Below are 22,195 nucleotides of genomic sequence, written 5' to 3'. Positions count from 1 at the left end.
TTGCTTTATTCAAAGTGTTTTCTTTTTTATTATTTTCTCTTCAAAACTACACCGCATAAAGCAAAAAGATCATAATTCAAATCATTTTCACAGAGTCACGGTACTCCTCTTTAAATGAATTTCACGCCTCCATTGACACTGAACGATGATATTCTCAAGTACGAGTCAAAGACAGCTGCCAAGGACACGTATCCTACACGGTAACAGGAAGAGAATTTTGAGAAGGACGAGGAGAGTCGAGTGTCTGGATGAGAGAGGAAGAGAAGAGAAGAAAACAAGGAAAGCGGGAAACAGCCTGTCGTCCCGAAGATTTGATTTATATGTTAATGGCCAAACCATGGTCATGAGCTCGGTTGCTTGCTTGATATAAACTACCCTGACATAACTTTATCTGGTTGTAACTGTCCGACAAATACGACGTACAAGTAATCATGATAATGAAACGATATTGGATAGAAAAACTTTAAATTGAAAGAAATCGACTCGATATGAATCGATAGATATGAATTGATTAATTACAATAAACAAAATTAATTTATTTAATGCTCGATTTACTTGAATAAAAAAACAGAATAAGAAACAATAACAAACATTGAAGTTTTCGAAAAAAAAAGTCTCATTTTTGCGAAACATGACGATATAATTAAAAGATAAGATAACATGAAAGATCCGTATAGGAAGTTGAATGAGTAAAAATACGAATCACTATCGAAGATTATAATCGTAGCTTTTCTTTTTTCTTTTTAGAAAATTTTTTTGCAACGTTAATTGTTATTACTCCGCGTAAAAATGAAAACTATTAAGTGGAAGGTCAACAAACCATTGTATATAAGATAAGATTCAACTTCATTAATTGTTGGTGTTGATCGTATAAAAGCTTCAATGCAACGACTGATTTGATTCTTGCAAAATGTCGCGGAATTTCCTTATTATTTTCGCAGCCCTCTTTACGGGATGTTTCGGTGAGCTTTATAACAAAATTAATAAAATGAAAACGAATTATCAAATATTATAAAATTGATTCATCCAAAACATGATAACTTCGTACGAATGATATCTTTTAAATAACTATTAAAAATATATGTATTTTCAATTTTTTAATTAAATCAATAACATTGTAGGCTTTTATTTGAAGCATCCGCCGCTTTTGGATCATCGTATCGTAGGTGGAAAATCAGTTGACATTCTGGATCATCCTCATCAAGCGAGTTTATTATTTCAATATGAACACCACTGTGGTGCTTCTGTAATTAGCGAAAAATGGGTTATAACCGCTGCTCATTGCATGAGGTAATTTTTTCATATTTCAGAAATGAAATGAAATTAAATTTCAAGTATATTAATACTATTATATTAATCTCAGGTTTCCACAGTATTTTTATTTAGTATCGGTAGGTAGTAATGCTACGAAAAGCGGTATAAGATATGGGGTCAGCAGAGTTATATCCCATCCAATGTTCGATTTTGCAACTTTAGATTACGACGTCAGTCTTATTCAAGTATGTATGAATGAAACATGAAAATTGTATCGTAGATGTAATTTTAAGTATTAGACTTATTATATTTTCCGTGTGTTTGATTTTAGGTCGAAGGGAAAATATTTTTGAATAACGAAGTAAAGCCGATAAAACTTACTTTCTCAGAACCAACATATGGTTTTATGAATGTCACTGGATGGGGAAAATTAAAGGTATACAATAAATCTTCGACTTTACCATAATATTTTGTATAAATAATATATCACGACTTTTTCGTTATTGATTTCTTCTATGTAAAGCTGAATAATTCGTTAATTATAGGAATCAGGTGATGATCCATACTCTTTGCAAGGAGTAAATGTGCCCATTATTAGCAGAGAAAACTGTCAAGCAACTTACAGAGACATTGCTAATATAACTGAACATATGATTTGCGCTGGTATGGAGAAAGGTGGTAGGGATGCCTGTCAAGGTGATTCCGGAGGACCACTTTCAGCAAATGGTACACTTTATGGAATCGTTTCATGGGGACATGGATGTGCCCAACCAAATTATCCCGGTGTATATACTAACATTGCATCTTTACGCTTCTGGATTTTGAAAATGAGTGGTGTTTAATATGATTTAAATGAAAAAGTGTAATTGAATGTATTGACTCTATGCTAATATCACAAAAACTTTAATGAAAAAAAAATTTAACGTAAAAAAATTTAACATAGATTATGGAAATATATTATATATATTAAATTCGATACTACAAGACTCGCACATTTAAACATAAAAAATTTCATTGTCTTAGGACAAATAAATTATGATAATAGTTTAACGTAACAATAAAATTGTAATGCCGTTGTTAATTACTAACTATGGACTACTATTGATACTATAATCTCAACTATAATAAAACTATAAAGTCTCGTCATAATTATACTTTGTCGACGACGACTATACGTAGTACCTAATCTATTGATTATTACGATATATTATCGCTACATTTCGAGATGATACGATATCTCTTCGAACGTTCGACTTGTTTATGAAGCTATGAAATAAAATAACATAAGAAAAATCAAATTTTATCTATAGACATTATTACGATGTTAAAATGTCGAAAAAGTTACAAGAGGAGATCGAAATAACGACAATCTTTCTGATTTACACGTAAAACGTTTTTCGTTATTCTTAAGAATCGATAATGCCCGAAATAAATTTTATCTACGATGTTATATTCAGTTCCGTTAAAGAGACACGAGATATTTCTACGTATACTGTCATCGAGGTGTGATCGATCATCAACAAAATGGCGTTAAAGAATATTCTCTTGATTTGTGCTATCTTCATTGAGAGTAAGTCTTATTTTTTCTTCTCTTTTTCCCAAATCAATACTGATAATTTCAAAAAAATATTTCTACAAAATATGATTATGTATATCGAGGCGTGTCTATGTATATATAGTTTTCGTTCTTAGAGAGGCCAAAAAGGTGTCTATCAAAGAGTATCCCTATCACGTAAGTCTATGAAATAATTTTTTACCGATTTATATCGTGCAAATCACTCTCGATAACGTGAGTAAAATAACCTACACCTATATAATCTATAATGAGAAAGAAAGGAAGAGAAAGAGAGAAGGAGAGAGAGAGAGAAGAAGAGAGAGAATACTTATTTACATGGTATCGTTATTAAATAATTTTGGTTCTTTTCTTAGCTTTAAAGATAATAAACCTTTAAAGGTAAAGTAATTCTAATTTTAAAAAATACGAAAACAGGACATTAAATATATTTTATTAAGCATGATAAATAATTAAAAACAAAATTAAATTTGTATCATTTGTATTTTTCTTTAATTAATTAGAAAGTATTGTTTCCTCTTTTAGGTGTCTGTTCAAAAATTCGGAAAGCACATATGCAGTGGTGCTTTGATATACGAATCCTGGATTTTAACCGCAGCATCCTGCGTATTCAAGTATATACATATGCTTTTCTCCTATATTACATTTTTCGCTAATGAATATTATTATTTATTCAATTTAATACTCAGAGAAAAATATGTCTAAAATTCCTAATTAATTCAATTTTAATAGAAAAATCTCGTATCATATAATTCTAAATTATTCTTAGCTCGAAGACATCCGATGTTAAGATACGTGTTCGTTCTGAATCTTTAGTAAGCAAAGGAGATAATTTGGATGTGAGTAACATCGTTATCCACAATAAATTTGACAAATATATTAATATCAACGACATAGCATTGATAAGGGTTTGTATTATCAATACAAAAACATTTTAAATGATAATTTTCTTGATGTTAATAAAAAAAAATATACTTGAGATAAATCTCCTATTTAGTTGAAAATGCCAGTAATGTTTGGGCAAAAATTGCAACCGATTGGTTTGCCAGAAAATGCGGATATCATTAAAGATAATACCATATCTTTCGTTACTGGCTGGCAACGAAAATCGGTATGTAAAACTCATTGATTATGTTCAACTACTTTTCATATTATCTAAATAACGATTATTAATCAATCATTTACATGACAAATATAATTAAAATTCGATGAGTCAATTCTTTCCTAGCTATCAGTCCTAAAACTTTGGATTCTATCTTTAATATCCAAGTACACAATGGATTGATTCTCAGTTTCAGAAAACATCTATTGAACCTGAGTTATCGGTAATAAGTGTGATGACCGTAAATCAGAAGAGATGCGCATCCCTGATGCCAAGCTACAAACCACTCTCCGAGAAAATGCTTTGTGCTGGTAACATGACTAAAGGAGTGGAAACGTGTCAGGTAAGGAAATTTATTTAAGAATGTAGATGATTAAAAGAGATTTAAAAAAAAATGAAAATAATTGATGATCGCGGAATATCCATAAGTAAACATTTTCAAAAAGTTTTCTCACCTCATCCAAATGTCTGAACGATAAACGCATGTATGATCACGGCGTATAATACATATGTATAAGCTAAGGCACGTACATAAGTACTTATGTATGTATATCTATATACTTTCCGTTACGAAGCACGTTCGGGTGTCAGAGGCAGAGGTTAAGGAACAATGGGAGACCTTACTATGGAAAGCACGCCTTTTGCTTTTCTTCTTTCTCATTTTTTCTTTCTCTTTATCTTCGTCTGATAAGAAAGCCTTTTCAACGCTTTACACTTTATTGCTTGAATAAAATCGAGGTTAATAATTTTTGTCTAAATATTTAAAAGCCTTACACATCATTGATATTATTTTATTTCTGATCGTATTTAAACAGAAAAATAATTATGACAGAATATCTTATCTGATTATAAATGTTATGGTAAATGTAACATTGTATCTACTAGAGACATATCTCAAGTATTTATATATACCGCGATAAGTAGGTATTATTTCTAAATAGATAAAAAAATCAAAGATAGAAAAGTACCCGTTCGATCAAAAAATGAAGCAACGACTAGTCTCAGATAAAAGTAATTTCCTTTAGATGTTATCATTTTATCTCGAATATGTCTCTCAAAAATGGATGCACGTATCTCTGGGTCATGATCGATGTACTACAGAATCAACTAATACATACAACGATTTTGTTCTCTGTGATTGTTACAGTGACGTATTAGATAACTACTGTCATTTGTCAGCGGCAAACGATTTATACGATTGTTCCTAACGCACCACCGCGAATTCCCGCTAGAAACTCGCAATTTAATTACTATTTTACAAGTTAACACGAGCGACGGTGATTTTATTGAAGCACTTGAAAAAAAAAAACTACCGTGGAAAAATGTAATCAAATATAAAATCACGATGAAATCCGATAAAAGGGGCGCGAAAAATTTATTATCGACTACTTTTCCACTATTTGTTGATCATAAAAAATAAAAATAATAATGATAATAAAAAAAAAAGAGAATAAAAAAATAATAAAAAGCACTTCCTATATCGCATCTCCGTGATCGCACTTCAACGCATAGCTATGATAAAAATGAAAGGCGTCGCACGTCTGTCCGGGAGACTCGCGCTTTTTATTCCATGAAAATCGGTTTTTATTCGATCGACACGTTTTCAAAGGATTTAAACGAAAGCACGCGCAAGCACCACTCGCATCGTCGTGGAGAGACCTCTTCGAGTCCTCTGTATTCGAAAGCCCCGGCATTTGAAATGGCGCGGTGATAACGTTAATTTCGAAAGTATCTCGGCGATATATCCGTAAATGGACTCTTTGTGCTCGATTCATGCAGGTTGAACCTCTAACGATACTCCAGCGTCCTCTTGAAAAGTACTCTTCGACGAGAAGAGCTTTGGGAATGCTTAAGAGAACCTTCTTGAATACAGAATACGAACTACGGAATCGAAATTGAATATTATTGAAAGAATATAATGGTGCCGGTCTGCCGATAAAATGCCGAAACTTCTTTTCTTAATAAAATCGTCACCCAAATGCCTCAACAGACTCGCATTCATTCTCTTCGCTTCAAATTTTACGAATACATTCGTGAATCTTCTCTCTTCCTTTCTCTCTCCCTCTCTCTCTCTCTCTCTCTATCTCTATATGCGATAAGGAATTCCAATGTCGATTCTACCGAACGTCACGTTTTATTGATCTTTCTATTATTGTTAAACAATAATACCAAGTCAATACGAGAACGTCAGTGTAAACGTTGAAATCGATTCGATCTCGTTGCAAGTATTTACTCAAGAGTTATGGCCAAAATTGAAGAGCGACGTTCGAGTTATTTGCAAACAATGGACGAGCAAGGAGAATTAATCTGAACACGATCTTGATCATTTACCGAAATCGTCTCACGTATGTTTGTAGGGAGATCTAGGAGCACCTCTCACGGTAGACCAGATGCTGATTGGGATTCTATCCTATGGATTAGGATGTGAAACTATGCTACATCCGGGTGTCTATACCCGTATCAGTAATTACCTTGAGTGGATTGCATCGAATTCGGGTATCCACTACTAAACTATTAATTAAGAAAATTAGAAAAATTTAGAAAATTAGAAAGTATATATCAGAAATGATCGCGCAGCCATCCATATTCGATAACAATGTCTACCTAAAATATTGTAATCAATGGATATTTATGTAGTAATAAAAATATACAAAAATACTTTTCTTACGTTCCGAAACATTATTGTTAAAAATTGCCTATTTTACTTCTCATACACCAGCATGTTCAGTTATCCAAGATCTAAGAGCTGCTACTCGCGTATAAACCCCAGGATATGCTGGTTCTGCACATCCATAACCCCAAGATACAAGGCCAATTAGTTTTCCGTGTTGTACTAATGGTCCTCCGCTATCACCCTAAAAGAAGCAATTAAAAAGCAATCGCTTATTTTCGTTTCTTTCGTAAGTTATTACGTAAACACATCAGTATTAAAATTATTATGAAAATACATCAAGAAACATTATAACATATAAAAAACGAAAAGAATTTACAGAAGTGCATTAAAATTGTATCAAATAATGTACAAGGAAAAATAAATGATTAATAAACTTGTATACTTGTTCGATGAATCGAAATCAATCGTTATTTACCTGACAAGCATCTCTCCCACCAACATTTAAATAACCAGCGCACAGCATTCTTGACGTGATCTCACGACCCATATACAAGTATGAACAATTTCTATTCGAGAGAACCGGCACTCTTACTTCGCGTAATTTATCGGACAACACCCCGTTCTTTCTTAAAACGCCCCAACCTGTCACAACAGCCTTAGAACCTGTCGTATACTGATCCGTAGTTTTCGCTAAAGAGATGGGTCTCATATTTTGTCCAAAATGAAATGACTTCTCTAACTATAATTGTAATTATATTAGAATATAATTAAATCAAATGTTCATATCACATAAACGAAATAAAGATCAAAAAAGAATCATTTTTACGTATTAAATATAATATTTGAAGAATCGATTTAAATTTTACTGTTAATCGTAAATAATATTACCCTCATTTCTATTAATAGCTTTTATTTCGAAGGAAAGGATATTTGAAGATTTTTCATAAAAGGAAAGCTTCAATTAAAAATTATCATGAACCTCGTAGAAATAGATTTTATAGGATTAGTACTTACTCGAATCAACGCGATATCATAATCCGAAGTCTGATGATTATAATTCTCATGAATAATAATTTCCTTAGCACGAATCATTATACCTCTCATTCTTAAATCCGATATTCCTGCCTTTATCGAAACGTATCTTACAAATGTGCTAAAAGAAAAGATATAAGTTAGAATACAAATTTGTACATATAATTTATTCTCAAAAATAAAATATTCTACGCACTCTTTTACGCAGTGAGCTGCAGTGATAATCCATTCCTTACTAATGATAGCACCACCGCAGATATGACGAGTATTAAATCGAACAGAAACCTATGAATTCGATCATATGAGTATATCATTCTATTCATTCTATTTGATTATGCTAATTTATAAATATACTCATAGCAAAAATCGATTATATGTCAACATAGAACTCTTCTTCGAAGTACAAATTTCATTGGTTATTCAACCGAAACTGTTTAACTAAAATAACAAAATACTTTTTACTAAAATTACTTTATTTTTAATTAAATTACTTGTAACTAAGATCAAATCTAAAAGAATTATTAAAAAAATCTTCGTATAAATCAAGTATGATAATTCAATTGATCTGTGTAGATATATCGAATACAATAAAACAACGCAACGTAATATATAACGTATATTCGCGTTTCTAATCCGGTTTAGAGAAACTACATAGTAACATAGGTACAATATTTGTCTCACTGGTTACGCCCCGAGGACTTCGATTCGACGATCGTCGCTTAACTAGTTAATAATTGTCCGAAACACTCACTTGGTAGGGGTGCTGATGAATGCTGGTCTGTTGGCCACCAACAATGCGACCCTCGTCGTCTAAAATGCCGAATTATCCAGATCAATATTTCGCCAGGAATTGTTGCCGAGCAATTGTCGTCTATTACCAACGAATCGCTCGACTTCCAATCTCGTTTCGACGAACAAAGTAACGACATTTGTCCATTACTTGATCGTTTTGAAGACGTTCAAAGAATAAAAGAAAAAGAATGTAAAGTAACGATACGTACAATCCCAATTAAAATCCTGGGAGAGAACCAGCTGTGCGAAGAGAAAAAGAAACGATAGGAAGAGTCGAGTACGCATGATGAGAGACGAGTCGAGACAAAAGCCAGGAAAGAACTACCTGTCGGTCGTTCGGCTTGATTCTCTTTTATTTCGATATTTAGGAATCTAGGTTAATAGACGTCTGTATCAATTTTGAACGATGAATCGGTCTTCTCGCAACCTTTGTATCAGAATACCTAATGATAGTCGATAATCGATTTATACGATAGTTAAAGAAAAGTTCATTCTCGAATAACAACCATGCGCTGTTCTACTTAGAGACATCTAATGACATCGCGAACGATGATACCAATCTCGTACGTGGAGTGCTCAGCAACTCTATCGTACAAATATCTGAGAAATCCAATAACGTAATTATACGTATATTCCCATAGACCGCCGAAGTTCCAAGGTATTTAACATCTAGGAACTTCCTTCTCGGTGAGAAATATCGTGGGGCTATACAAGAGGAAAGGTGAAGGTAAAATTAGAAATCGGTGCACGTGTGCTCGCCTAGATGCGAGGACAGCGTAAAGTCTAACAAAACGCTTCCGTGCTCGTGTTATATCTCATTGTTATCTCAGTGAGAGTGGATATACGGAAGTAGTGCATGCAAGCTGCTGAACTAGTAGGAAACTGGCTAGATATCCAGGTAATATCGATTGCTTACCAACCATAATGCGCATTGTATTAGTATGCCACGGTCGGTATGATTCTTAACGACTCGAAGGGCGCAAGGTGAGCCAAAGCAAGAACAGAGAAGGTGGTTGAACCTTAGCCTTTCCTTCCGTGTATTACCCTCGGAAGAAGACGACGATCACCGTATCACGTACAATAGCAATGCTCTTTATGTGCCAGCATTCTAGGACCGAAGGTAAGCATGGCCATTTCGTGCTGCCCTTTACGAGTCAGCCATCTGTGCGAACTTAGAAAACCGTTTATGCAAGGTCACACCGCGACAAAATTCAGAGCACGTTCGCGTCAGCTCGAGAATTAATAATTCCGAATGACGACAAGGATAAGCGTTTAAGGTCGAACGGATTTTTTTCTTCGAAAATTTTACTGCCACTTCGTGAGTACTTTTCCCCGCTCGAAATTTCGATGCTAGAGAGTCCCTGCTTAAAGGGCGCACACGTTGAAACCCTATACTTTTATTATGTAAAGATAACCCGATTTGATTCAAAGAATGAAAGCACGTATTCGACGTCATCGATATACGTACATATCTGATTTACCCATATATAATATTTTTAAGACGATCGTAGGAAAGGTCACACTTCGCATTTAGAATTTTATAAATGTGAAAAAGCTCGACAAGTTTACTGAACATCGATGTCTTCAACAAATATTATTTTTTGAATTTATTTTTATATAATAATATCATAACCCTCGATGCATCATTGAGTATATTCATTATATAATATATGCACATATTTAATTCCTCTTTTTTTTAAATTCAAAATTGAAACATTTGCTTTTACAAAACCGATTCAAAAAACGTGAACAATTATCGACTACCAAACTATAGTCGAGGAATTCATCATCGACACCGTTGTTAGTTTCGTTCTGGCAAATAACGCGAATGAATTTCAACGATTGTCGACGACGTAATGTCATTCTCTCGATGAAAGAATGCCAACCGGAAATCCGTTCTTAGGATAATCGACTTTCATTGTTTCCTCGAAAGCCATTTAAACTGCCTGCAAGCCAGGCTCCGATATTTCTCGATACGCTTCGACGATATCGGGGATGTATTATGTAATCATCCTCGTACCTACCGTATAACGACTACGAATCATTGTTAATTTGAAGTTCATTCTACGAAAGAGTCCACTAATGATAAGAGGCACACTTAAAACTGCAATTATAGTTTTTGTTTTTTACTTCGGCAGTAGGATAAAAAATTTATCAAAAGAGAATTTCAAGATACTAAAAAATAAACGTCCCATTTTCCAAAATAGCATTTCACTTAATTAGCATTTGGAAATTATCGATTTTAATTCAACAAAACAATGAATTTTTTTATATCTTCGTCATAGTTGTTATCCAAGCACGTATGGCAGACGTTCTTGTATATATTCCAGGATAACCCTTGGTTGCACACTTTAGACCCCAAGATACGATACCTATCTGTTTGCCATTATACACGAGAGGCCCACCGGAATCTCTCTGTGATCATAATAATGAAAAATTTATTAAAAATATCTTGATTAGAAATTATTATTATACTTATTTTATATTAAAGTAATACATGAAAACTAAACAACGAAATATCTCGATTAAATCGATCGATAAAAAGTAAAATAGCCAAGAATATCTTATGATTTGAGAACTCTATTTTCTTGATGTATAAACCATCGCGAGTAAAATTTGATACGACATGGAAAATATTCACTGGTTGATCTAATTTTAAAATATACTACATTTCTCTTTATTCCTTCCAAAATAGAAAATAATATTTCGCTTGAAGAATTTATCGGATAGATACTTTGGCCATTTCTTTCGTACGCGCGATTCTTCGTTATTTAATTACACATATATTTTTACAAACCGAGTAAAAGCTGAACAAAATTTAATTCTAGATCTGCGAGTATGACATTCGTGTCATATTGTTATTTGATTATAGAAATATTCTGATATATTTTTAAATAGAATAATATCTAATTCTAATTCTAAATTTGCGAATAAGAATGAATAAAGTACTATTGTTCTTTTTTCAATCGTTGACCTACTTTATTTAAGCGTATCAATTTCTTTTTATGCATTTACTACCACATAGATATTAAAGCAACTTTTTAAATCTAAAAACAGTTATCCATTTTGAAAAAAATGTCTAGAAAATTCTGTCACTCACTTTAACAATTTACTTTACCTGACAGGCGTCCTTATCACCGGAGAGATAACCGGCACATATCATTCGTTGCGTGATTTGATACGGGCTCTTACGAAAGATTTCAATGCATTTTTGTTGATCAACGGTGGGTACTGTCAGAGCTTGCAACATGTTAGATGTATCCGTCGTTGCCTGAAATTTCAAAATATACGTTTTATGAATTAAACAGCTGTTATTTTTATGTCCCTTTTCTCGTTGAATAATTTCGATTTCCTCTGGCTTTTGTTCCGAGATTTGCCGAAGAGAAGGAAAATACGATTGAAATTTGAAGCTGGCATCAACGAGAGAAGTAACCCTTTTCCAACGACTCACAGTTTGCCAATCGAAATCCAGCAAACGTTCGACCAGCCAGGAGGAATGTTTGTTGTGACAACCGGACAATGTCGACCGATCGACAAACCCCTGCTATTTGCACAAATCGCCGGTAATCAGTCTCGACGAGCGTCAATGTCCAAAACTAACTCAACACGTGAGGAATGTGTACGCGTTCATCGGAATGATATATCCCCTCAGAGAAAAAAAAAATTCTTACCGTCTTTCCCCATCCCGTGATGACAGCATTGAGTCCACCTGGCACGATTGAGTTCACCGAGGGTAATTTCACTATATTCACTGTCGAACTAAACTTCAGTTCTGAAGCTAACTAACAAAGAATATACAATTTAAGAACTTTTTTGTAGAAATGGTACGTTTCTTTGCATCTTGCTAAGAATGATGGATAACGCATAAGATAAAATTTAAGCTAGAACTTCGACGAACGGTCAGAGCAAAGTAACGTAATAAAATAATAAAAAAAAAAACTTTCAAAAGCCTTCGCTCTCTGCCGCTCACCTTTATCAAGCCAACGTCATAATCAAGAGTATGATCGTCATAAAGATTGTGCGGAATAAGTTGAGCTATATTCTCGATGAGCGTACCATCTTTAGCATAATAAGTACTTCCAACACGAACGGAAAGTCCTTTGACTGTTATCCTTTAAAAAGAAAAAGGAAAATAAAAAAAAAAGAAAGAACAACATCTCCGAGTTGTCTGATCTTCGAAATGAACAATTTCGAAATTTAAACGACTACGTGTCTGCTAAAGATTCAAACAAATCGACAACATTTCGAATATTGAGCGACTATAAATGATATTATTTACGAAATACAATTAAAAGGAAAATATGATAACATGAATAAAATTAATCAAAGAGATAAAATTTGTACGAACCTATCAATGCAATGTGCAGCGGTTAGTATCCATAATTTACTTATTATCGAACCGCCACAGAGAAGTTTATTTTTATAAAGGAGAGATACCTTAAATGAAATAAACAATCCAAATTAATATTTTTGATATTTGAATAAATTAAATACATCTACTAGTACTTGAGAATATCCAAGCTATTGTAGTATAATATTCACGCATAATAATTTGTTAATTAAATGCCTTCTATTTAATAAATATTTTTAAAATAAATATTCCTTTTATAAATATAATAATTCTTACTTTCGAAAAATATTTGAAGCAAGTATTAAAGTAAAAAGAAAAAATAAATTATATTTACTTGATATGGATGTGCAGTTATCGTGGTAGACTTTCCTCCTATGATTCTAGAATTTATATCTGCTGCAGAGAAAGAAGCGAAAAAAATGAAGAAAAGAATGTATAACATCTTTTCTGATTAAAGTATAATCCGTACACTGATTTAACATCGCTAAGAATGTTAAATTAACTCAGTACGATTCGAATCGCTATACTGATAACAGGCAGCACTCTTCGATATCGATAGCGCGAATTGATTCACTCGAAGTGTTTCCAAGTAAGATACATCTCGTCTAAAAATATCTTCAAATATTCCTTTTAAACTAATTTGCTAATATATAATTAATATAAATAAGTAAGAAGATATTTCTAAAATAAGTTGTTTAATTCTTTTAACTCTAAATAAAATATTTAATTCTTTTAATTTTATATAAGTCTTGTTTAATTAAAATAATCCAATGGCAGATTATTCAAATATCGATTAATTTCTAATCGTAAATTGTTCTCGTAATATGAACAATTAGTAACCGTATTTAATTACATTTTCGATTCGCTAGAATTACCGAAGCAATACCGGAGAGATTAGAAAATTTTGCGAAACGGCTAACGTCACGGCGAATTTGGGAGGAAATCAACGATAAGAGAAGGAAGACAGTGAGACGAAGAACGGTACTGAGTTTAACGGGTTGAGCTGAATTAATGTTGAACGTTAACGGAAGTAGATAATGCTTCCAGCCAAAACGTCTTAATCTTACGATAGGACTCTACCGGATTAGAAGACATCGTATTTAACGAGCTAAACTCTCACTTCCTACATACCGATACACATGCTCTAATGCTTAGATGCGCACATAGTATACGTGTATATATCTTGTATCTATGTATTATCCAATGAGAATATATGGAAATGAATTTTACGATAGTTCGCCAAAAGGGAAGCGGTTAATGCTTCGCTATATACTTCACCTGACGAATATTTAGTTCATTCGAATGCACCGTTAAAGAAATTTACGATTTTATCATTTCCGTCGTCCGTATAGCTATTTTTCGATTTTACTTTCAGCGAACAGGAAAGTTATAGTTAATCGTTATAGCACATCGAATTATACGCCTTTAAATCTACCTTCGTCTATCTTCTTCCATTAGCTAACGTATTCCGTTAAGCGTTACGAAAGAGTTTAATAAATGTTCCGTAAAATATTCGTCCGTACGCGCGATACTTTTTTATATTTTTTGTATTTTCTCTTTTTTTTTTTTTTAATATCGTACTTTAATTTCAATGAAACGCGAATAATTTTTCTTTTTCGTTTACTTTCATTAAATCTCATTAAAACTCTCTCTTAATTGAACTTGGTTACATTAACTATCAAACATTATTGCTTAGACGATAATTTCTAAAAGAACTATTTCGTTTTTACGTGGACGGATATACATCAGCGTAACGTTAAAGCTATGTAATAATTTATGTAGCTGAATAAACTATTTCGGAAATGCGAGAACTCGAGTGCAACGTAAATATTAGATGGGCTAACCCGCATGAAATAAGCCATCTATTATTATTAATGATACGGCGTATAATGAATGTACCATATAGTCGAAATAGAAATTATAATAGTTCTACGGCTAAACGACAGTATATATTGTAATGAAAATTTAGTGATACTATTATTATTGAAAAAAAAGAAAAAAGAAAAAAGAACTTTTCCTTGATTTATTCGTAAAAACAAAAGGAATATCTTTTTATTATTTTTTTCACAAAGTCATAGATATTCCAATGTTAGGAAAGTATTATGAATTCGTAGCATCGATAAAATTTATCAAAAGATCAATAAACCTCGCTCACGGCTATACGTTGAGCGTGAAAACCAATACAGTTCGACTTTATCGTCCGAAATGGCTTTTTAATTGGTGCGCATGCATCAACAACGTCAATATCGATAAGAAATTGCCAGGTCAATGGCAATGGCGTATATTAAAAGTCTAATGATCGAATGGAAAACAGCTTAACCATGCTGATATGCTTACGAATTTGTAAAGCTCACGTTCGGCTTTTTTCCGTTTCGTAAATGTTTCGTATGCAAGAAAAAATTTGTTTATTCTACGATATCATACAGCAGAAGATAATAAGAAAAATTACATATGTATTATGTGAGGAAAAAATAAAGAAATAAAAGAAAAATAAACAACAATTCGGAAGAACTTTGTCACATTTTCAAGAAAAATATTTCATCATTGCGTACGCACATATATATGTACAGTATCTACTTTGTCAGGCAGAGAAAATCTACGTACTCGTTTCTACATAAAATCAACAAAAGTCTGCATACGTAATTGCAATTACAACGTGTTTTCTCTTCAGTTTTTATTACGAAATTCGGACTACTCCGAGCTTATGTACATTATCATTCAAGCTTCGCCATATGGTGCACCTATGTACAAGTGCATTTTTACTTTAATTTAGAATTCTTACTAATTACTCGCTAGTAACATCCTAGATAAAACCCTGCCGTTATAATTAAGTAATCAACATATTTTTTTACGTCACTGACGATGCCTTTTCATTCTGCCTGTAAGTACGCGTTCAAAAATGTTACGCAAAGAGAAATAAAATAGTTTTCACTCGTTTGAAAATAAATTTCATCTAATCAAGCAAATTACTCGTTAAATAGAGAGAAAAAATGCATAAACAGATTGGACAAAGTATACGCAATCTAGAACAAAATTAGATTTTATATATATTCCATGAAAATTAACAAAGCAAGATTGTTAATTACAAAACATGAAAATACTTGAATATTTATATTAGAAATTCTATGACTGCAGCCAAGTTTAATTCCCTTAAAGACGAAGACTGGAATGTAAACAGGATGTTTTGAATTGATGGCGCAACAACGATGCAGCTCAAAATTATCTACATAACTGTTTGAGTCATCTTGCGTGCGAATATTTAAAAATTTCCCATCGTGACGATGAGTAAACTGTCCCAATCATATTATTACAAGAATTAGCAATTTTATGATATACGCAAGAATATAATCGTATATATATATATATGAATTTCAAAAGCTTTATATAGTACGATGAGAGCCATTATTCCTTCAAACAATACTAAAATGATCAAGCTGTTAGTACTGATTTCCTTTCTTAGTTCTTCGGTGATGTCTGACATTTTTGGTTCAGGTATACCTAATATTTTCATACATCTATTCAATCAATCATAAAAACAATATAAAACAATTCCTTTCTTTTTCACAACAAACAAAATTTCACATATAATTCGTACAATATGTTACAAAATATTAGAACCATCAATAAAATAATAATATTTAAACGCGTTAGATATAAAAATAATCCAACAGAATGTAAAGAAACAATCGATAATACTTATTAAAGATTCAATTATTACGACGATATAATCGAGAAAAGAAAAACGATAAAAATAAAACGAAAGAATTATAACGTAGGATTGAGTTGAAATATTTCGATGTAAAGATAATTGTAAATGATACGCTGATATCACCGTCTTATTTGAATGTCATACAGACTATTATCGGAAAAGAATAAGCCTGAAGTCAGTGGGACAAAGAATTATCGGAGGAGAGAATGCCGTTATAGAAGAATATCCATTTGCAGTTAGTATACGTCGTGCAATCGAACTTTACGGGCCATTTGACATTTAGAAAATTATTCTTTTCTTGCAGGTTTCCCTACAGAACAATGTCACGATTTTTGGCCACGATGTCGTACATTTTTGCGGCGGTAGTATTATCAGTGATACGTGGATAATAACATCGGCTCAGTGTGCTCTCAGGCAAGACCAGTTCGAACTCATTCGACATAGTATACTCGTATAGTTATATCTATTGACAAGTTCTCTCCTATAAATTCGAATATTTCTCTTCTTGCAGTATAAACGTTAGGGAATTTCATATTAGAGCGGGTAGCACGTATTATTATAAAGACGGTACAATATACAATGTTGAAAAGATCGTTATCCACCCTGCTTTCAATTATCAAAATAATGATTTCGACATTGGACTTGTAAAGGTAACGATATTTTAACAGCGACCAATCAACTATCTTAGCTATTTGACTAAAATGTCTTACAAAAAAATTCTTTATATTTCAGCTAAAGAAGAAGATAGTGTTTGATAAATTTAAGCAACCAATTAAATTATCTGAAAAAGATCAGATAATCAAAAATGATATTGAAATTATTGTCGTTGGTTGGGGAGCAACACGGGTAAGAGAAATAAAAGATAATGAATATTTTTTTAACGACTAAGTTAAAATACTTTTTCCGGTTGAATATCTCCTTTCAGAATGTTGGTCCATTTTCCGAGAACTTGAAAAAAACTGATCTACAAAAAATTAGTAACGAAGAATGTACATCGACGTACGGATATCAATTAACTAATCGAATGTTTTGCGTTATCGCCAACAATCATAAACCATGCGTCGGTGATTCCGGTGCTCCGGCTATAATAAACAATACACTAATTGGTAAACTAAGACTTTTTATTCCATTTGAGTATAAACCATTGACTAAGTATTAATAAACAATTTAAAAACAATAATCTAAAATATTCTTTAATATAGGTGTGGCATCGTGGAGCGAAGCTTGTGGATTTTCATACCCAACTGCCTATGCGAGCCTATCTTATGTGATAGATTGGATTAAAGAAGAAACTGCAATATCTTAATCGATGATAAATATTCGATTTCTCTGAAATTTATTTAAAATTTGTATGATATTCATACTCGCGATTAATTGTAGTTTTTAAATTACACATATATGTACTTCATTTTTTAATAAAATTAAAAGGAAAAGAAATGCAAAGTCTATCAGATTATCAATGTATTTTCCATATTATTGTACTTCCTGAAAGAAACGAAACATTATTAATATTAAAATAATGAAGTTTAAAGATTAAGGCAAAATGAAATAAAATTTCTATTGTACTTATAAATGGAAAGAATGTCAATATGAAAGATGAGCAAAGAATATGCTTTCCAAGTAGTAGGTGTCTAGTCTTATCGAAACAGCAATGCTAAGATCTAATAGGTCTGAGGTAATGCGATGATCCCATTAAGTCGGACACAAGATCCGCAAGCTACGCCGATATCCATCGATGGTTCACAACATCGATCCGTGTTCGTCGAGTCCACTCATTGGTTCATCTTTCACTCTTATTTTCCGCGTCGTGACGCTACTTCTTCATGCTGTTGAGAAAACTACTTTCTGTGACATGAGAAAAAAAAGAAAGAAAATAAAAAAAGAAAAATATCATTGATAGACTAAAAATGACATCTTACTCTACGAAATGTATTAGTCTTGATTCGAGGTTTTGAGGTCAATCGATAAATCATACGAAAAAACATCATTTTTACTTAGAAAGTATTATACTTATTTGATGCTTTTGAAATGTTATCGTATCGTTCAATTGAAAAAATTATGAGCGACTTTAAACTAGAAAATTATATAAATGTTTTTGCGATATTATTATCTTTTAACAAAGGCTATCATTCGTTACAACTAAAAATAATTTAAAAGTATTCAGTAAAATGTTTCAATCATAGTGCTTCGATATTATTGATAGAATTAATTCTTTGTGACTGAATCTTAATAATCCATCGATTGCTAAGCGATTACTTCTCAATCTTCAAAGGAGAAGTAATTCCTTTTGCTTTAAATCGTTTCTCGGGATTCAAAGCGATTCAGGTGTTCTCATTATCGCTTATAGCTTACTAAACTCAAAGCATCGTTAATAACACGACAAGATATTACGTCATTAACCACAGCAATTATTATTAATGTGATTATGCGGCGTCTCGCATTTCCTCGCTAATTTCACTTCTACGATGGCTATCCATTTTACTTGTTTATTAGTAATAATACGTCCAAACTAATAAAACATGTTCCATGATTACTAAATAATAAAGTATTGTTGAAACGTTCTATAATCTATTAAACTTTTCAATGAAGAGATATATGATTTAAAAAGTATTTACTTTTCAAAAACATAAAATACAAAACAGTTGAGATACATTATTTAAAATACTTTTTAAAACAACAATATTACATAAAATATTAGATAGATATTTTTAGAAAAACAATATTATATAGAAATTTTACTTAAAAACTAAATAGCTGTTAGACAATATGTACAAAAATAAAAGTTCAAGGTAAATAAAAGTTGCGAATCACAGTCACTCGATGAGAAAAAATTGTTTTCGTTAGGATATTATTACGATCGTTCTGAAAGCTTTTCGCTATAATTCTCATACAAGAATCCTCGTCCTCTTCATTAATATGCGTAACTGTTAACGACATAATCGAACGAGCAATGATTATTATTAACGAGATAGGAAATATGTATGTAGAAAGATAAAAGAGGACAGGATGAAGATATAAAACAATATAGTTATAACGCTTTGATATCCATAATCGTGATAAAAGGGATTCTTTGGTGGATTATATGACGCTCTCTATACTATATCAAGCGACTATGAATCATAATTCAGTAATTTGCGTCAGACTGGACGGTAAAATACAGTGAATACTAACTACACGTAGAGCCATTACATGACGGGTATCGTATCCTTCGAAATATACATTATACTATACGAATATTACAAAGAGGCCAGTGATATAACGTTTAATATCATCCGAAGCTGTTTTCAGCGAAGCGTTCCAAGCGAAAATACGTAAATCAAATGTAAATATTATCCTTTAAAAAAAATAAAAGCGTATTTTCGCCTTACAACAAGGAAATTAATGAAAACAAAACGAGGGACGAACGAAAATAAACAAAAATTTGTAAATAAAGAAGCGCGATAAAGAATAAACGACGTAACATTGTTATTGACGTTGTCACTAACGAACAAGAAATTTCGTGAGAGAATAGTGAACATTTTTTTCAAACGAATGTCCCATAACGATTCCACGAAAAATATCTTCTTGTACACCGTCAATTAACCCCGCAATGAGTGGAGTAAATGGAAACGTTAATAACCCGCTAGGTGGGAGAGAATGGGAGAGTGGTAACGTGTAGAAAACGATGGACGAGAGAGGGGATAACGGAAAATGTGGTTTCAAAGTAAGAGAGAGATAGAAAAAAGAGAGATGGCATTTTCTGTAGAATCGCTCTGCAGAAAAGCAAAAGCTTAGTATGTACGGAAAATGCCATAGTCGAGGCGCTTATTGCGACAATTTGGCAAGATCCTCGACGATATTAGCACCGCTACGAAACCACAGTTATCCCCTACATGAAACGCACCCTTCTCTCTCTCCATACCACTTTCTCCTCCTCCCTCTCTCTCCCTCTAGTTCTCACTTTTTACCTTCGTTTTTTTTCAGTACGTTAGAAACTTAATAACATAAAACCGACAAATACGCAACGCCCTTTGGTAGACGCAGTGTCATTACTCGTGTTATATACCATATTTTTTCTCACTGGACTAAAAAATAAAAGAATCTCGGTCCTACGAGAATTTCTTTCCCTTCCCTTCTATCCTATCTATCGCTTATTCTTCTTCTTCCTCTTCTTTTTTTCGAGTGTATTACTATTTTCTCAAGTACCAATTTAAATACTTGAGTCCAATTACTATGTGCGTATATATACTTATGTATATATATATATATATATATATATATATATATATATACACACATATTCATACACACACCACATATAAATTTATCTGCGTGAAAATAATACGGATTTTTCTTTCATTAAATTCATATCTTCTCTTAATTTCTTTTTTATACTACTCGAGAGACACACATACACACACACACACATATATATATAGACTAAAACTACAAGTTTGAATAGAAAAAACTGAAGAGAAAAATCGAATAAAGTGAAGCACATCTTTTTTAGATATAGACTTTTTATTCACGCATGTCGATTATAAATTCTTCTCAATGTTCTCTTTCTAAACGTTGCTCAATGTAGACGTTCAGAAAAAAAGAAAAGATATAGAGTAATCAAGGAAAGAAACCCTTTTTAAAGTCAGAAAGGTAAAGAATGAAGTCGTAGCTTCCATGAGGATAAGGAAGTACGATGTGAAAGAAGCACTAAGTTGGAAACGCAACGGCAAACCATCTTTCCGAGAGTACTTCTTGGTATGAACGTTTTTCTTAATTTAAGTCGTTTACAAGGTGGCGTTCAGACAGGGACTGGCCTGACTACACTTCATTCTTGAACATTAACGAAAATTTAAAGGCATTACAACGATTTTCGCGAAAGAGGAGCGAGTGGGAACGCTTCTTTAAAAAAAGAAAAAAAAAAGAAAAAGAAAAAAAATTCGAAATTCACAACTTGATGGTCCAGCGTCATTCATTTCGCTTATCAATACGAGAGAGTTTAATGAACAACGAATAATAATCCTTGGCATTGGTTAAGATTATGGCTTTTATCGAAGACTCGTTTTGTATTCGTGAACCTCTGCCTATCAGAACCTATTTTAAAAGCTTTCATCGTTAGAACGTTCCTTTATGACCTCGCGTTGTTCGCGTGGTTTAGTTGCTGTTATCGCATCGAACTCTATTCGTATCACCCATCGATTTCTGTTACAGCGGATGGACGCGAACGAAAATTTCAAATTCGTCCGCTCGTTACCGCTTTCTGTATGCTTTTTTATGTAAAATAGAAAAAAAAACAGAAAAGAAAGAAAAAAAGAAAAAAGAAAATGAAAATCGTCGACGAATATAAAAATATAACGTTAAAATAAAGTTATGAAGGGGAAAATTTTCACAAAAAATAATACGTATTACGTTAAGTTATATGGGTAAGTAAAACTTAACTTGACGGATTTCTCCGGTTATTTTCAATGCACCTTCGGAACACGTAATATCAGAATTTGTTCGATATTGAGAGAATTACGATATCGAGAATACCAGAAACACTTCAATTCTAAAATCAACGTCAGCATTAATGCGGAAAAAGAACCTTTGGCTACCGATGGAATATGTATCTTAATACATAAATCATAAGTGCGGTATTAAAACGACGTAGCATATGCCGCGTAACGTCAGTCGGTTTTACCCGTACGTTATGCGAAAAAATCACAAAAAATTCCTATTCCGATATTTTATGAAAACGAAGAAACCACCGGATGGTTTCGTCCAACACATTTTCAAATACTTTACGTGAAATA

The 22,195-nt window shown here is 32.5% G+C and overlaps 4 protein-coding genes across 5 annotated transcripts; 3 read left to right on the top strand and 1 right to left on the bottom strand.

Moving 5' to 3' along the window:
• Positions 1-837: 837 nt before the first annotated feature.
• Positions 838-2,230, top strand: LOC122630992 (trypsin-2-like). The gene is made up of 5 exons (XM_043816124.1): positions 838-962; positions 1,122-1,290; positions 1,364-1,499; positions 1,586-1,690; positions 1,800-2,230. The coding sequence occupies exons 1-5, from the start codon at positions 911-913 to the stop codon at positions 2,094-2,096; spliced, it is 759 nt and encodes a 252-aa protein (XP_043672059.1). The 5' UTR covers positions 838-910; the 3' UTR covers positions 2,097-2,230.
• Positions 2,231-2,247: 17 nt separating this feature from the next.
• Positions 2,248-6,608, top strand: LOC122630993 (trypsin-3-like). Of its 2 annotated transcripts, none has more exons than XM_043816126.1 (7): positions 2,248-2,824; positions 2,934-2,986; positions 3,353-3,441; positions 3,597-3,735; positions 3,825-3,938; positions 4,126-4,272; positions 6,287-6,608. In XM_043816126.1, the coding sequence occupies exons 1-7, from the start codon at positions 2,779-2,781 to the stop codon at positions 6,437-6,439; spliced, it is 741 nt and encodes a 246-aa protein (XP_043672061.1). In that variant the 5' UTR covers positions 2,248-2,778; the 3' UTR covers positions 6,440-6,608. The 2 variants fall into 2 exon arrangements, with proteins under 2 accessions (XP_043672061.1, XP_043672060.1); XM_043816125.1 differs by having other exon boundaries at positions 4,120-4,272.
• A 29-nt stretch (positions 6,609-6,637) lies between these two features.
• LOC122631158 (serine protease hepsin-like) lies at positions 6,638-13,216 on the bottom strand. The gene is made up of 12 exons (XM_043816481.1): positions 13,053-13,216; positions 12,716-12,804; positions 12,338-12,479; positions 12,039-12,149; positions 11,486-11,638; positions 10,639-10,782; positions 8,577-8,688; positions 8,327-8,385; positions 7,772-7,860; positions 7,558-7,696; positions 7,019-7,282; positions 6,638-6,784 (listed from the first exon to the last, which is right to left on the bottom strand). Exons 1-12 carry the CDS (start codon positions 13,158-13,160, stop codon positions 6,638-6,640), a joined length of 1,557 nt encoding a protein of 518 aa, XP_043672416.1. The 5' UTR covers positions 13,161-13,216.
• Positions 13,217-16,121: 2,905 nt separating this feature from the next.
• Positions 16,122-17,870, top strand: LOC122630991 (trypsin-7-like). The gene is made up of 7 exons (XM_043816123.1): positions 16,122-16,210; positions 16,574-16,662; positions 16,732-16,841; positions 16,939-17,077; positions 17,160-17,273; positions 17,353-17,533; positions 17,630-17,870. The coding sequence occupies exons 1-7, from the start codon at positions 16,144-16,146 to the stop codon at positions 17,731-17,733; spliced, it is 804 nt and encodes a 267-aa protein (XP_043672058.1). The 5' UTR covers positions 16,122-16,143; the 3' UTR covers positions 17,734-17,870.
• Positions 17,871-22,195: the final 4,325 nt, after the last annotated feature.

The sequence above is a fragment of the Vespula pensylvanica genome, chromosome 8, assembly GCF_014466175.1.
Source record: "Vespula pensylvanica isolate Volc-1 chromosome 8, ASM1446617v1, whole genome shotgun sequence".
Taxonomy (NCBI): Eukaryota; Metazoa; Arthropoda; class Insecta; order Hymenoptera; family Vespidae; genus Vespula; species Vespula pensylvanica.
The sequence above is the reverse complement of the archived record's forward strand: the minus strand, read 5'-3'. Positions and strand labels throughout refer to the sequence as shown.